At 32.5% G+C, this 16,916-nt stretch overlaps 3 protein-coding genes across 6 annotated transcripts; all 3 read left to right on the forward strand.

Moving 5' to 3' along the window:
• The first annotated feature begins 4,046 nt into the window (after nucleotides 1–4,046).
• Nucleotides 4,047–6,357, forward strand: LOC142539081 (DNA-directed RNA polymerases II, IV and V subunit 8B-like). 2 transcript variants are annotated; one of them, XM_075644373.1, is made up of 6 exons: nucleotides 4,047–4,164; nucleotides 4,267–4,347; nucleotides 4,536–4,693; nucleotides 4,883–5,005; nucleotides 5,190–5,299; nucleotides 5,777–6,357. In XM_075644373.1, exons 2-6 carry the CDS (start codon nucleotides 4,278–4,280, stop codon nucleotides 5,886–5,888), a joined length of 573 nt encoding a protein of 190 aa, XP_075500488.1. In that variant the 5' UTR covers nucleotides 4,047–4,164; nucleotides 4,267–4,277; the 3' UTR covers nucleotides 5,889–6,357. The 2 variants fall into 2 exon arrangements, with proteins under 2 accessions (XP_075500488.1, XP_075500489.1); XM_075644374.1 differs by lacking the exon at nucleotides 4,883–5,005.
• A 2,398-nt stretch (nucleotides 6,358–8,755) lies between these two features.
• LOC142541002 (DNA-directed RNA polymerases II, IV and V subunit 8B-like) lies at nucleotides 8,756–11,046 on the forward strand. 2 transcript variants are annotated; one of them, XM_075647530.1, is made up of 6 exons: nucleotides 8,756–8,888; nucleotides 9,188–9,268; nucleotides 9,457–9,614; nucleotides 9,804–9,926; nucleotides 10,111–10,220; nucleotides 10,698–11,046. In XM_075647530.1, exons 2-6 carry the CDS (start codon nucleotides 9,199–9,201, stop codon nucleotides 10,807–10,809), a joined length of 573 nt encoding a protein of 190 aa, XP_075503645.1. In that variant the 5' UTR covers nucleotides 8,756–8,888; nucleotides 9,188–9,198; the 3' UTR covers nucleotides 10,810–11,046. The 2 variants fall into 2 exon arrangements, with proteins under 2 accessions (XP_075503645.1, XP_075503646.1); XM_075647531.1 differs by lacking the exon at nucleotides 9,804–9,926.
• A 1,064-nt stretch (nucleotides 11,047–12,110) lies between these two features.
• Nucleotides 12,111–13,309, forward strand: LOC142539082 (DNA-directed RNA polymerases II, IV and V subunit 8B-like). 2 transcript variants are annotated; one of them, XM_075644375.1, is made up of 4 exons: nucleotides 12,111–12,270; nucleotides 12,460–12,617; nucleotides 12,803–12,925; nucleotides 13,110–13,309. In XM_075644375.1, the coding sequence occupies exons 1-4, from the start codon at nucleotides 12,120–12,122 to the stop codon at nucleotides 13,242–13,244; spliced, it is 567 nt and encodes a 188-aa protein (XP_075500490.1). In that variant the 5' UTR covers nucleotides 12,111–12,119; the 3' UTR covers nucleotides 13,245–13,309. The 2 variants fall into 2 exon arrangements, with proteins under 2 accessions (XP_075500490.1, XP_075500491.1); XM_075644376.1 differs by lacking the exon at nucleotides 12,803–12,925.
• Nucleotides 13,310–16,916: the final 3,607 nt, after the last annotated feature.

Genomic DNA, 16,916 nt, shown 5'->3' on the forward strand with positions numbered 1-16,916 from the left:
GAGGCTCGATCCTTGGAAGTCTAGCGTGAATCATGATGGAGGTGCAAATTTTCGGTTGGTTTCTGCACGTGGCTTGTGCAGCGGCCTTATGTATTGGTTTGGCTTGGCTTAGAAGGGTCATTAGGGTCCTAATGGTGTGCCTTAAGTGCTGTACAGGTGGGGATATAAGGGAGGACCGAATGTTTAAAGAATTGGGGGCCGTGTTGTAATAGGATTATAAAAATGGGAAGGGCCGTGAGTTGTGGCTGAAGCTGAAAATTTAGCCGAGGGTCTTTAGGCCTGATATTAGAATTTTAGGACCTTTTTAGGTGTTTTTAAGGTATGATAAAAAGTTAGGGAAATTTTTGGTAAAGTTTCGGGTCGATTCGGGTTAAAACCGGGACTCCGGTCCAAGTTTTAAAGCGCACCGTTTAAGTTTTTAAACGAGCTCAAGTTTACGTCTAAGAAATATTTTTAAATATGTTTTGAGATATTTTTAAGGAGTTTGGTAAGTTTCGGGTCAATTTTAGAGGTCCAGGGTTGAAACGACAATTTTTTGGTTTACAGGGGCAAAATGGTCATTTTGCACCCAGGGTGAGATTTTGGTCCTAGCAGCGCCCTGAGCACAAATCATGATATTTTTAAATGTTAATGCATCACGTTTACAATTTTTACGTTATTATAATAATTATGGTGCATGCTTGGTTTAAAGGAATTAAGAGAGAAAAAGTGAGAAAGTGAAGAGCACTCCGTCTCCGCCGCGCCGCGTCGTTATTTCGTTTGTTTTCTGTCAAAACAAACCAAGGCATGTTTATATCTTATTTCACTCTTCAATCAAGCCATATAGGTATTTTTAAATATCGCAAGTACATGATTTTAATGCAAGAAGATCGAAATTGTTCATATTTAATGATGTTATCTAATTATATTACGTGCAAAAATATTCATTTTGAGATTTATGCGATATTGCTTGTGGTCACTTTACTATCATGATTAAATCCGATCGCCAGTTACCGGTCCGGTCGTCAGTTACCGGTTATGAGAGCATTACTAAGTCCTGTCGCCAGTTACAGGCCCGATCGCCAGTTACCGGTCAGTTCAGTTGTTTCACCCAGTACTGTGGCAGTGGTCTGATCAGACGTACATTACTAAGTCATGTCGCCAGTTACAGGCCCGGTCGCCAGTTACCGGTCAGTTCAGTTCAGGGGCCACTTGCGTAGACCATAATCTCACCAGAAAATTATTACATGCTATTTTATTACAGGGCTCCAAGGAGCAAACATTTTCACTATGATTTTCAGTTCAGTTATGCACGTATTATAATTGCTCATAACAAGTTATTTTCATGTTATGCCTCATGACATGATATTTTTACCCAAGCAAATTTTACTATATTATTTACTCGTTATGTACGATATATGAATGCTGAGTCTTTAGGCTCACTAGACTTGATTGTTGTAGGTACTGATGATGTCGGGGCCGAGGGCGGGGACCAGTGAGCTAGCTTGGGTCGGCAGTAGTGGAACCCGAGGACCTCATTTACAGCACTTGCCATTTTTTTATGCTCAAACATTTTATCAGTTGTTGGATACTTTAACTTATTATTTTGGCGAGTAATAATTTCTTCCGCTGTTATTTTGAACAATTAAACTTGATTTATCAGTTGATTTTGTGAATGAGGCAAATTTTGATTATTTTAAAGAGTAAATTTTCAATTTTTCCACAAATTTTCAAACAACAATTTTCTGGCCTTTATAGAGTTGTTGCTGCACGCTTAGGTGCAGCAGCGCGCAGGCATTGGTGCGGTGCAGCCAAGGGTCACGGGCTGGGCTAGGGTGTCTCACTAGGGTCCTAAGAGGGTGCACGATAGGTTGGTCTAGGGGCTAGCTCGGTTGGTTAGAGTCCTAGCAAGTTGGGAGTGTCCTATGCCAAGTAAAGTTCTCGGCCATGGATGTAGCATCGTTTTCGAGCTTGGGGTGACTCCTAAAGGGTTCTAAGGGTCCAGTAGGGTCCATAGGGGGTCTGGCTTGTGGTTGGTTCAGGATGGTTCGGGCCTGGCTCATGGGAAAACACATATGGCTCGAGGGTAACACATAAGGTTCTATTAGGGTTTCTTTTTTGTTTTAAAAATCGAAAAATAGCTCATGGGGGTCGAGTCATGGTTCATAAGGGCTAAATTAATATAAAAAGACTTAGTTTTGAATTTAGGAATTTTATATTAAAGTTTAAGATTTTTTTCGGGATTAAAACACCGTCAAAACGATTAATTAAAGTTAAATTAAAAAGTCTAGTTTTTAAACTAAATAAAATTTTTGAAATTTTAATTTAAGCTTAAATAATTAATTGGGACATGTTAGAGTTACGAAATCAAGAAAAAGTCAAAAACATAAAATATTACGTCCAATGGTAAAACGGTATTTTTACACCTATAAATTAGTAAACGTCATGACAGTGCTCTAAATGTTGTTTTTATGATATTATAATTATTGTTAAATGTTTATGAAAGGTTACATGATTAAATTATGATTTTTAAATGTCTATTAGATTTTTATGATTTAATGTTGACATTTAAAAAATATGTTGCATGCTTGGTTTCAAAAACAAAAATGATATGTTATGCACGATTTTTGTAAAGTGATGAGAATGTAAAACGTTGAAAGAAGTGAAGTAATTGTGACTATTGAGGTTATGAGGTTTGAGGTAAGAATGGGAATATCGTGAGGGGAGAAGGCCCCAGAGGGAGCCCATTTATGGGAAAAGGCCTCAGAAGGAGCCCCAACGATCGTATTTTCATTCGATGAGGATAGGCCAGGTTCCAGTTGATCGGTGAGAGTGTTGCTGGTGTCTCCCGCCGCTCAGTACTGCGGTTTCATGTAGATGGATTCATCGACTTTTTGAGGTTTGAGGAAAGTCACAATTAACGATCTGAATTCAATAAAGGAAAGGAAAATGTTTATGATCATGATAAAAAATTTATGTTATGTTTGAGAAAAAGAAATGGTTAAGGTTTATGTTTGTATGTCATAAAAATGTTATTTTTACGTAAAATTATTTTCACTATTGTTTGTGATTTTATACTTAATATTTGTTACAAAGATTATGGTGTGTTGAGTCTTTAGACTCACTAGGTGTGATGGATTCAGTTGAGTTTGAGGGAGGACTTGATGATTGATTTTTTTGGACTGTCGATGCACACAACCCGAGGACTAGCGCTTCTACTTTTTCCGCACTTATGATTTATGAATCCGATTTACATTAAAAGATTTTTAAGACTATTTATTTATGCTTTTGAGTGGTTTTTGAGAGGATGACACTTTTCAAATTTAGTGCTTTTTAGGTTTGGTAAAACGTTTAACGATTTCTTGTTTTGACTATTTCCTTTGGGTTTTTAATTACTAGTTGAATGTTTTCTTTTAAAATGATGCAAAAGTATTTTTATGTATATGTGTATGTAATGGCCAAAATTTTGGTAAGGTTTTTTAAAAAAATAAATAAAAAATTCTATATTTTTAAAACAATAAAAATGGCAGACGTTTCAGTGCAGTGCGGAATATCCATCCTGCTATGTTTCTAATATTTGCATTCGTCATTTAGTTTCTTTTTCTTTTTGATCGCCTCGAAGCAAATTTGGCTTTCACATTCTGACGTATATATTTTTCTAGGTTTGCATTCATCCTCTATTATCTTTTCCTTACCTTTCTCATGTGGAATGTAATGTTATTCCTCGTGGCCCTTGTGGCTGGACTGGGATTGTTGGTTCATTGATTGAAATCCCTCTTTATGATGAATTGAACTTCGGCTATTGTTCATTGATTTAAATCTTTCTTCGGTCATTATTTTTAGCATTCTTGTTTTCTTTTTGTTAATGGTAAACCTTCTAACATAGCGTAACAACTTGCAAATCAACGAAAATCAGGTAAACCGGAGAAAATATTTTCAGCACTCTTTGAGGCTGTTAACTGGGTTTTTCTTAAAAAAATATAATCAGGTTATTTATTAATTTATTATATATTATGGACAAATCACATTGGAGCCCGAACCCACTAAAAGTCTTTTTAAAAAATAAAATAAAATAAAATAAAATAAAACATTCCTTCTTCACCCCGTGAATTTTCGAAGCTGAAGTGGGAAACATTAAAATCCCTAAACCTCGGACCCTCCCTCTCTTGCAAGACGCTTCCATCTGTAAGTAACATTAATTATTTCAAAGAAATCGTATGAAAAAATTCAGAATATTCTCTTCAAATGTTGAAAATTTTTGTCCTTCGTTTTCGATATGCATTACAGGTTGCAGAGCAATGGCGGAGTTTTACTTTGACGAAATAATCAAGGTCCATAAAGTGGATAATCAAGTTGTATATGACAAGGGTAGTGAAAACTTTGCTTTCTCTCTCACTCTCTATTTTCACTTTTGATTTGTATTTTGTTTCAGTTAATGAGACTTTTATATATTGCTGCAGTTGCTAGGATAAAAAGCAGAACATAAAGTTGTAAAAAATTGTGTTGGAACAAGAAAATCTTTGGGTTTTAGCTAATGGGTTTGAATGATTTTTCAGTTTCGCGTATCATCGCAAGAAGTGAAGTTGAGGAGTTTTATCTGGAGTTAGATGTGAACAAAGAAATATATCCTATGCTCCCGGGTGAGAAATACCGAATGGTGATAACTAACACTCTGTTGATGGATGGTTCGGCTGTTACAGGCTACTTTCCTGAGGTACTCTTGTTTGATTCTCACTCTGTCTCGATTGGAAAAGTTGAGGAAATTCCATATGTTTACCATATTAGTTCTGCAAAGATAATGTATCTGACATATTTCTTGATTCGTGGACTTCTTTTATATTTCGTCATCTGCTGGATGATGCTGCATTTCTTGTTCGTGATGGTAAATGTGGTTGGTTTGTAGAACTGTATTACCGAATTTTCGAGTTGGGACATATACATCAATAGACGGTTCTTCACAATTATCAATTTTGTGTGTTCGAACATCTGGGCAGAAGAGTTTGTTACAAGGCTTGTGATTTATTTGGTGATCCTTTGTTTGTTTTATTTTTCTGTAAATTTAAGGAGTTGCGATCCGGAGTGGTTCTTGTTACATTATTCTCGGACTTTGTTTGGATTCATTCTAAAGCAACAATTTGTCGACATCGTCAAGGGCATTGTTATTGGTCAAGCCTCTTGCTTTCATTTATGGTCATATCGTCCATTTGCAGGGCAAACAAAAATCACTTGCAGACAAATTTGAGTATGTGATGCATGGCCTTCCGTATAAAATGTCAGAAGTTCAAGTAAAGACTGATGATGGAAACAGTGATGCTAAAGTGTATGTTGTAGCACCTCTTTGTTGAAAATAAGTTATTGTGTTGCTAGAAAATTTTGATTTGCCATATTATTCAATCAGCTGTTTAAGTAAGAGGTTGGAAGTCAGAGTCCAAATTGCTTCATTTTTTTATTGAGTTGTCTTTGAATCGAAGGATCTTGACGTGTATTTCGTATCTTTCATTTTTTTTTCTGATATTAAAAAAATTTCAAGTGCTTTTTATTTAACTGGAGTCATGAATTTCATATTCTTATTTTAAATAGGCAATTTATAATTATATTTTTCTGAGGATACTTTCTGTATTCATAACTATAGCTTAAAAATTGAGTATTTCTAATGAAAATAACCTAATCCTTCAACCCCAGCATTACATGAAACAAATTATACATTAACACCCAGTTGCTTTGCTTTTTCATCGGAATTATGATTTGTTCAGCTCTTGTTCATTGAGCAATCAATCTGATCTTTAATTTGTGACAGGGCTGTCTATGTTTCATTTGGAGGCCTTCAATTGCTGCTGAGAGGCGATCCCCTGAAGGTGCACAAGTTTAAAGTCGACCAGAAGCTGTTTCTTCTGTTGCGAAAGATATGAAACATAACATAAGGTCTTGATTTCGGGTCTATGTTGTTTGCATTAATTCTAGTCTTGCTGTTTGGTTAACCACAAGAAAATGTTGGAACAATGTATAACGTGTCATTTAACTTAGTTTTATGCTTGTTTGGGCGAAAATGAGGTTTTTTGAGCTGAGCTGGAAAGCGTCAGCCGATGTATGTTTTATTCTTGTCAGAACTGGATCAGTTGCTATGGAAAATCAAGATCCTTTGAACACTCTCTGTAACAGTGTCCATCTTCATGAATTCTTGAGAAGATGGCAACTCCTCATTTTTGCACTCACCATTTGCCATAGTTAGGGTGAAGAGTCTTCATTAGCTTGTCGAGTTGGCTTGATCTAGCTTAAATCAAGCTCGAACTTAATCGACCACAAGCTTACGCTCGGGTGTAGGCTTTCAAAAGCTTGTGCGATATCTAGCCATCTTTTATTGTTTAAAATATTATTATCTGTTTTGTTTTTTTATATATATAAACACAAGCTTGTGTGCGGTTAGTCTGCTAACCAAGCTTCCGATCTTGGTTTTTTAAATTGTTCATGAATGGGCTTTAATTCTTGAAATTTCGTGAATTCTTTAGGTTAAATCCCACAAGAAAAATGTAGAAATGGATTTGATTAATTGGAATGAGTTCAAATGACAATTTAGAATATGATTTTAATAAAAATGTCTTACAATATGTAGTTCACATATTCTTTTGTATCTTCTGACGTCACATTTGACATAGTAAATGGTCATACATTATGATGATTTTTACGGAGCTAAATTTCGAATAATTTTTACGGAGCTGAATTTCGAATCTTACTTTATGCTATATAATTTAATGATAGAAAAAAAATTTAATTATAGCAAATCGATTGTACATCTCAAAATTTTGGTCTATTCGATTGCTTCATCATAATAATCTGAATAAAATATGGTATTTTAAAATGACAATAAACAATAATATATTAAAGGATCTCCCAAAAGAAAAAACTAAAATGAAACGGCATTTCATATGTTTGAGCATAGAAGAATCTGAAATGTAATTAAATCTTTTAAAGTAAACTTGTAATATCCCATCTTTTATTATGTTATTGTCAATGATGTATTCTTTGGTTTGATGTTTTGGAGATATGGTTATTAGATATTCATGATTTATTATTGTATGATATGGTAATGATTATTGTTTATGGTTATATTCATTGGAATGGTAAAAGTATGGTTATTGTAAGGTCCAAAATTAAGACGACGTAATCCAACGGCATGCAAATCTAAGAATTCTGAAAAATGGTTTATTAAATTATTTTAATTGCTTAATTGATTATGTGACATGCATGATTATATGTTAAATAGGATTTTTATTGTCATTATGCATAAAATTGTATTTTTAAGGATTATTCAAATTGCGATCGAAGAACGGAGACCGAGGGCTGAAAAACGTAAAATGCTTTTTGTATAACCCGTTAAATCAGACTACGTATTAGCCGTGCATAATTTATAGTATTTAAATTAAAATGATTTTTATTGCGTGAGGATTTAAATTCTTTTCTTTAAATTTATTTATTTTACGCAGTTGTTTAATTGTTACCTTTTTCAGTTAAATAAGTGAGGCCGGACTGGAGTTGGAGTATTGTGATAAAATTTAATATTAAGAAAACATTCCTAGAATTTGTTTAAGATAATTAATAAGTATTTTTAATGTAAGAGAATGTTTAAGGAATTATTTAAGTAACTTGAGATAAGTAGTAAATAAAGTTCAATAATTAATTTGTTAATTCACTAAAATATTTAATGGGTAGATAAAACACTAAAGATTTAAAATACATCATTTAAGAAATATTTTTTCCTCCCATTATCTTAGTTTTCGTCCATTACACTCTTAGGATTTAATTGTATTTGTCAACTCTCAAACTTTGATATCTTTCCCTATCCATTCATAGTAGATAATTCCCTTCAATTTTATTCACCACTAATTAACATTTAAGCAATATTTCTACCATGTTTATCTAGCAATATTTCATCCCCATTTATCTTAGAAAAATCGGCCACCTTGGAAGACTTGTTATGGAATTTACAACTCACCATTATTTGATTCATTTCCTTATCCCTTTCATTGTAAATAATCTCTTCAACTTTAAATCTTCAATAATTAATAATTAAGCAATATTCCACCCCATTTTTAAGAGTTAAATTTCGGCCCCCTCCTTTTCTAGATTCAAAATATTTAACAACTCATTCCTTGATTCAATTCCATAATCTTTCTTGATAGATAATTTCCCCACTTTTAAATCACTAACAAATAATTAATTAAGCAATTTTCTACCTTGTTCCTAGACAAAAAATCGACCAAGTGCACTCCTAATTATCCCTCAAATTTTTTGATATCAAATCATTCTCATTACGTCTCAAGTCTAGTACATTTCTAATCTCCCATCTATTAGTAAACTTTCAATTCATATCCTAGCCAATTTCCCTCCCCATAATCTCGAAAACTTCACAACAATATTCAGCAAAAAGTCGAAAGAAAGCAAGGTAAAACAAGAGAGAAAGTGAGTAAAGAAAAGAACTCCGTCTCCTCTGCGCCGCGTCGTCGTTTCGGTTGTTTTTTGATTTAATAGCGACTGTTATGCACAAACCGTCGCCGATGTAGAGAATAGCGACTGTTAATCGAGATCGGCGACGGTTATTAACAAACCGTCGCCGATCTGATCGGCGACAGTTTTAGGTTACACCGTCGCTATTATAGCGACGGTTGTAGCTTAACCGTAGCTAATAGCGACGGTTTTAGAAACACCGTCGCTATTTGTCTATATATACCGAGGTTCATGAACATATTCTTAAATGATTTGTCACCCATATCTGGTAGTAGCGAAACTCTATCACTTTTTTCGAAGTTTCGATTTTTTTATTTTGTACTAACATTTTTTCGTATTCATTTCGTAGATTTCTTCGTCGGTGCGATCTCCCGTTACGTGAAGCTGCATATCTTCGCCCAAATCAGGTTTTAAAACTTTTTTTTTTACAAAAAATTTATACATAATTTTAATTTTTACGTAGTAGTTTTTTTTATTTTTACGCATAAATACAGTCGCTTCTTAAGCGGCAATTTTTTTAAAAATCGTCGATTAATATAGCGACGGATTTTATAAAACTCTAAACCTCGGACCCTCCCTCTCTTGCAAGACCCTCCCATCATCTGTAAGTAATATTAATTATTTCAAAGAAATTGTATGAAAAAATTCAGAATATTCTCTTCAAATGTTGAAAATTTTTGTCCTTCGTTTTCGATATGCATTACAGGTTGCAGAGCAATGGCGGAGTTTTACTTTGACGAGATAATCAAGGTCCATAAAGTGGATAATCAAGTTGTATATGACAAGGGTACTGAAAACTTTGCTTTCTCTCTCACTCTCTACTTTCACTTTTGATTTGTATTTTGTTTCAGTTAATGAGACTTTTATATATTGCTGCAGTTGCTAGGATAAAAAGCAGAACATAAAGTTGTAAAAAATTGTGTTGGAACAAGAAAATCTTTGGGTTTTAGCTAATGGGTTTGAATGATTTTTCAGTTTCGCGTATCATCGCAAGAAGTGAAGTTGAGGAGTTTTATCTGGAGTTAGATGTGAACAAAGAAATATATCATATGCTCCCGGGTGAGAAATACCGAATGGTGATAACTAACACTCTGTTGATGGATGGTTCGGCTGTTACAGGCTACTTTCCTGAGGTACTCTGTTTGATTCTCACTCTGTCTCGATTGGAAAAGTTGAGGAAATTCCATATGTTTACCATATTAGTTCTGCGAAGATAATGTATCTGACATATTTCTTGATTCGTGGACTTCTTTTATATTTCGTCATCTGCTGGATGAATGCTGCATTTCTTGTTCGTGATGGTAAATGTGGTTGGTTTGTAGAACTGTATTACCGAATTTTCGAGTTGGGACATATACATCAATAGACGGTTCTTCACAATTATCAATTTTGTGTGTTCGAACATCTGGGCAGAAGAGTTTGTTACAAGGCTTGTGATTTATTTGGTGATCCTTTGTTTGTTTTATTTTTCTGTAAATTTAAGGAGTTGCGATCCGGAGTGGTTCTTGTTACATTATTCTCGGACTTTGTTTGGATTCATTCTAAAGCAACAATTTGTCGACATCGTCAAGGGCATTGTTATTGGTCAAGCCTCTTGCTTTCATTTATGGTCATATCGTCCATTTGCAGGGCAAACAAAAATCACTTGCAGACAAATTTGAGTATGTGATGCATGGCCTTCCGTATAAAATGTCAGAAGTTCAAGTAAAGACTGATGATGGAAACAGTGATGCTAAAGTGTATGTTGTAGCACCTCTTTGTTGAAAATAAGTTATTGTGTTGCTAGAAAATTTTGATTTGCCATATTATTCAATCAGCTGTTTAAGTGAGAGGTTGGAAGTCAGAGTCCAAATTGCTTCATTTTTTTATTGAGTTGTCTTTGAATCGAAGGATCTTGACGTGTATTTCGTATCTTTCATTTTTTTTTCTGATATTAAAAAAATTTCAAGTGCTTTTTATTTAACTGGAGTCATGAATTTCATATTCTTATTTTAAATAGGCAATTTATAATTATATTTTTCTGAGGATACTTTCTGTATTCATAACTATAGCTTAAAAATTGAGTATTTCTAATGAAAATAACCTAATCCTTCAACCCCAGCATTACATGAAACAAATTATACATTAACACCCAGTTGCTTTGCTTTTTCATCGGAATTATGATTTGTTCAGCTCTTGTTCATTGAGCAATCAATCTGATCTTTAATTTGTGACAGGGCTGTCTATGTTTCATTTGGAGGCCTTCAATTGCTGCTGAGAGGCGATCCCCTGAAGGTGCACAAGTTTAAAGTCGACCAGAAGCTGTTTCTTCTGTTGCGAAAGATATGAAACATAACATAAGGTCTTGATTTCGGGTCTATGTTGTTTGCATTAATTCTAGTCTTGCTGTTTGGTTAACCACAAGAAAATGTTGGAACAATGTATAACGTGTCATTTAACTTAGTTTTATGCTTGTTTGGGCGAAAATGAGGTTCTTTGAGCTGAGCTGGAAAGCGTCAGCCGATGTATGTTTTATTCTTGTCAGAACTGGATCAGTTGCTATGGAAAATCAAGATCCTTTGAACACTCTCCGTAACAGTGTCCATCTTCATGAATCCTTGAGAAGATGGCAACTCCTCATTTTTGCACTCACCATTTGCCATAGTTAGGGTGAAGAGTCTTCGTTAGCTTGTCGAGTTGGCTTGATCTAGCTTAAAATGACAATAAACAATAATATATTAAAGGATCTCCCAAAAGGAAAAACTAAAATGAAACAGCATTTCATATGTTTGAGCATAAAAGAATCTGAAATGTAATTAAATCTTTTAAAGTAAACTTGTAATATCCCAACCTTTTATCATGTTATTGTCAATGATGTATTCTTTGGTTTGATGTTTTGGAGATATGGTTATTGGATATTCATGATTTATTATTGTATGATATGGTAATGATTATTGTTTATGGTTATGTTCATTGGAATGGTAAAAGTATGGTTATTGTAAGGTCCAAAATTAAGACGACGTAATCCAACGGCATGCAAATCTAGGAATTCTGAAAAATGGTTAATTAAATTATTTTAATTGCTTAATTGATTATGTGACATGCATGATTATATGTTAAATAGGATTTTTATTGTCATTATGCATAAAATTGTATTTTTAGGGATTATTCAAATTGCGATCGAAGAACGGAGACCGAGGGCTGAAAAACGTAAAATGCTTTTTGTATAACCCGTTAAATCAGACTACGTATTAGTCGTGCATAATTTATAGTATTTAAATTAAAATGATTTTTATTGCGTGAGGATTTAAATTCTTTTCTTTAAATTTATTTATTTTACGCAGTTGTTTAATTGTTACCTTTTTCAGTTAAATAAGTGAGGCCGGACTGGAGTTGGAGTATTGTGATAAAATTTAATATTAAGAAAACATTCTTAGAATTTATTTAAGATAATTAATAAGTATTTTTAATGTAAGAGAATGTTTAAGGAATTATTTAAGTAAATTGAGATAAATAGTAAATAAAGTTCAATAATTAATTTCTTAATTCACTAAAATATTTAATGGGTAGATAAAACACTAAAGATTTAAAATACATCATTTAAGAAATATTTTTCCCTACCATTATCTTAATTTTCGGCCATTACACTCTTAGGACGTATGAAAAAATTCAGAATATTCTCTTCAAATGTTGAAAATTTTTGTCCTTCGTTTTCGATATGCATTACAGGTTGCAGAGCAATGGCGGAGTTTTACTTTGACGAGATAATCAAGGTCCATAAAGTGGATAATCAAGTTGTATATGACAAGGGTAGTGAAAACTTTGCTTTCTCTCTCACTCTCTACTTTCACTTTTGATTTTATATTTTGTTTCAGTTAATGAGACTTTTATATATTGCTGCAGTTGCTAGGATAAAAAACAAAACATAAAGTTGTAAAAAATTGTGTTGGAACAAGAAAATCTTTGGGTTTTAGCTAATGGGTTTGAATGATTTTTCAGTTTCGCGTATCATCGCAAGAAGTGAAGTTGAGGAGTTTTATCTGGAGTTAGATGTGAACAAAGAAATATATCATATGCTCCCGGGTGAGAAATACCGAATGGTGATAACTAACACTCTGTTGATGGATGGTTCGGCTGTTACAGGCTACTTTCCTGAGGTACTCTTGTTTGATTCTCACTCTGTCTCGATTGGAAAAGTTGAGGAAATTCCATATGTTTACCATATTAGTTCTGCGAAGATAATGTATCTGACATATTTCTTGTGGACTTCTTTTATATTTCGTCATCTGCTGGATGAATGCTGCATTTCTTGTTCGTGATGGTAAATGTGGTTGGTTTGTAGAACTGTATTACCGAATTTTCGAGTTGGGACATATACATCAATAGACGGTTCTTCACAATTATCAATTTTGTGTGTTCGAACATCTGGGCAGAAGAGTTTGTTACAAGGCTTGTGATTTATTTGGTGATCCTTTGTTTGTTTTATTTTTCTGTAAATTTAAGGAGTTGCGATCCGGAGTGGTTCTTGTTACATTATTCTCGGACTTTGTTTGGATTCATTCTAAAGCAACAATTTGTCGACATCGTCAAGGGCATTGTTATTGGTCAAGCCTCTTGCTTTCATTTATGGTCATATCGTCCATTTGCAGGGCAAACAAAAATCACTTGCAGACAAATTTGAGTATGTGATGCATGGCCTTCCGTATAAAATGTCAGAAGTTCAAGTAAAGACTGATGATGGAAACAGTGATGCTAAAGTGTATGTTGTAGCACCTCTTTGTTGAAAATAAGTTATTGTGTTGCTAGAAAATTTTGATTTGCCATATTATTCAATCAGCTGTTTAAGTGAGAGGTTGAAAAGATTTTGAAAATATTAGCCGGAAACTTAAAAAGTCCCCCGATTTTATAAAATTTGCGTACCGATAAAAATTAAAATCTTGCGGGTAAAAATACCCAAAAATTCCCGTTTTTGAAAAATACACTTAAAAACACTTCAACTTAATTTATAAAAATAAATCGTGTATTAAAATAATTTTCCTGAAAATTCTCCGGTTTTCAATCCTCGTTCGAACGCAACTTAAAAATCTTAATGCACGAACTTTTAAAATTTCATGAAACAAATCCTATCATGCATGAATTATGCTTAAAATGCATAAAAATAATTAAACATAAATTATTGAAATAAACATGCATTTAATGCTTTAAAACAATTAAATAAAATACCAAAAAAGTTTAATAACTTGCATGCATGCCAACTTTTTAAATTATATATACTAACATGCTAAATTACCACTTCTTAAATAAGTCTTTATTAACTTATCTCAATACTCCATCTCCAGTCCGGCTTCACTTATTTAACTGAAAAGGTAACAATTAAACTACTGCGTAAAATAAATAAATTTAAAGAAAAGAATTTAAATACTCATGCAATAAAAATTATTTTAATTTAAATACTAGAAATTATGCATGGTTTATACGCAGTCCAATTTACGGGTTCTACAAAAGAACTCCGTCTCCTCCGCGCCGCGTGGTCGTTTCGTTTGTTTTTCTTTCAAAACAAACCAAGGCATGTGTATATGTTTTTATTTACTCCTCAATCAAGTCATGACTACAAAAAAACGAAAGGTTTAGCGACGGTTTTAATAAGACCGTTGCTATTATAGCGACGGTTTTTAGTGAACTGTTGCTTAACAAAATTGACGACGGTTCTAATAAAACCTTATGAAAAACCGTTACGGTCTTAGATAAAATTTACATGTCATTTTGTTTTCGTTTTTGGTTTCTATAATCCATTAATTGGATCTTTTGAATTTTTTAATAACAAATATTTCCAGTGAATATGAATTTTTATCACAATAAAAAAATAAAAAGTTGATGAAAATTAGTGTTTTTTAAAAATGTATAATTTTCATTGTAGACTATGGTACCCTTTGTTTAATTTATTTCAAATTTCTGAGGCCAGATCGGTTCATTTACAACACAAAAAAGTCAAATAATAAAAACTTTTAATTATTATTTTTGAAAGAGAGAAATCATAATATGTTTAATAATTCATAAATTGTAAATAAGTAGTCAAGTGCTTGCCGATCAAGTATATGCCAACCTACGCCACAATGGAGTAAAAGTGTGCAATCAAATATATGCCCCCAACTTATTAAATTAAAGGAGAATAAAATTTTATCATATTCTTAAAGCAATTCAAATCTTCCATCCAATAATATCAAAATTAATAATAATAATAAATAAAAGAAAACATCTTCCAACCACTTCCCGCTTGTTAGTCATATTTTTTTAAATAAAGTGTTTTTGGTCATGTATATATGTGTCATTCAGATTTTTGAGTAGGTTTCTTGTGAGACGGTCTCATGAATAAATATTCTTGAAACAAGTCAACTCTATCCATTTTAAAAATAAAAAATAATACTTTTGACACAAAAAACAATAAATTTTTCATGGGTAACCCAAATAGTCTATATGTCTCAAAAAATTAGTTTTTGTGGAGATTTTATTTAGTCCTATGTATTTGTCTTTGAGATTTTAATATCTATATTATCGAATTTCAGTGTCAATATGCTTTATTTTATTTGTTTGTTTTTTGTTTTATTGTTGTTTTAATTTTAGTTCTTTTTCTAGGGTAAAGCTAGTGTGCACCGATTGAGTGTGATATTTTGTTACTACGCCGTATCAACCCTCCCAATATAAAATGACAAAAATTACTAAAATCTAAAATACACATCACTAAGATTGAAAGCTAACTGAAAGGAATTTTATTTCTTAATATATTTTCCTTTTTAATATCTTTAATGTTTTGCCTTTCTAGACATGAGAATAATCTCGAACTTATGATATGATCTCGTGTAGATTTATATGACCAATAATATCTTTAAGATATGATATCCTTGTTTTAAAAGAGTTTGTTTCCTAATGAAATTGGTTTCCATGTTTAATAGGACTAAGAAGAGAAGTTAGTATAAAATGGAGAAGAAGATACAGAGCAAAAAAACTTTTGGAGAGACGAATTCGTACGAAGAGAGTTTTTTTTATTGAAGCAATCTCGCGTCGTTGATAAACTGTTGCTGTGAAGTGCTGACAACATCTGAAGACAACACCTAATCACTGTTTTCATTAGTGCGTTGATTTTTGAAGACTTTTCACTTCTCAGTTGATGCATCCTATGTATTTTGGTTATACGGTTTGCTAGAGGTTTAGGATGCAATTTGTTACTCGTCTTAATAAGCGAGTTGTTTTATTCTTTCACTAGTATTGGTTTTTGTAAACTTACAAGTTTTTCTAGTGAATTATTTTGCAATGAGGCACCGCACAAGTATTTTATACTTGTGCATAATTTATATCTCGTCTCTCGTATTGTTATCATTCCAGTTGTGTGTTAATGTGTTAAACTATAATTTTCGCTGCATGTTGTCGTGGGTGTTACAACACCTACGCACAACACCTACATTCTGATACACACAACACTCACCCTCATCACACTCACACTGTGGGAAAGGAACTTTCACTAACCCGTGTACGAACACTTCTAAAAAACAAACATATACTATTAATTACAATTTCCCATTTATAAACAAGAAAAAATAGGAAATTTGTATTTAAAGTTTGTTTTTTAATTATTTTATTAATATGTGGAAATTCAAATAAATTGTATATATTTGAGACTAATAAATATTGAAGTTTTGAAAAGATTATCTAAATTTAGGCTTTTTTTTTATATTGAAGTCCTCTCTTCTTTTTTCCCACGCCTTTTTTATTGGCCTTAGAATGACACACGCACACATATATCCGATTAATTTTGTTATATTGTTCATCAACAGTGCACGTCTCTGTACCTATTAATGAGGGATAATATTTTTTTTAACATATATATATATATATATATATATAAAGTTTGGTGGAGATAATATTTGTTTATACATGTTAGCTGATTAAAAAAAATTATCTCCACCAAACTTTCTATTCATGTTATTCATATTTGAGCAATTACTGTACTATAGATATTAGATTTACACTTGGAGAGTCCGTTTAGCTAGGTGGATAAGATTTGATTGGATTTTATATATAAAAATATTTAAAAATGATATAAAATAATATTGAATAAATAATAATATGTTTGATTTGATCGATTGAATTTGAGATAAGATAATAAAATTAATAATTTTTTTTCCAGTAATTATTATAAACAAATAAATTAATTAAATATGAAAGATAACATTGCAATTTTATATTCAATTATTTAATTCATCAGAGATAATAATCAATAATTTGATTTATACGAGATAAATAACCGATATATAAAACCGCAACCAAACATTACCTTAGGTTGAGTGAAAACCACTTGGACTGATATGTAATACAATACAAGAAGTTTGGAAGAAACGGTGCCTCTGAAGCCAGCTCTACGAAGTAGGAATTACGGCTAACTGAGGTGGGCATTTTTTTTT

The sequence above is a fragment of the Primulina tabacum genome, chromosome 3, assembly GCF_025594145.1.
Source record: "Primulina tabacum isolate GXHZ01 chromosome 3, ASM2559414v2, whole genome shotgun sequence".
NCBI classification, from domain to species: Eukaryota; Viridiplantae; Streptophyta; class Magnoliopsida; order Lamiales; family Gesneriaceae; genus Primulina; species Primulina tabacum.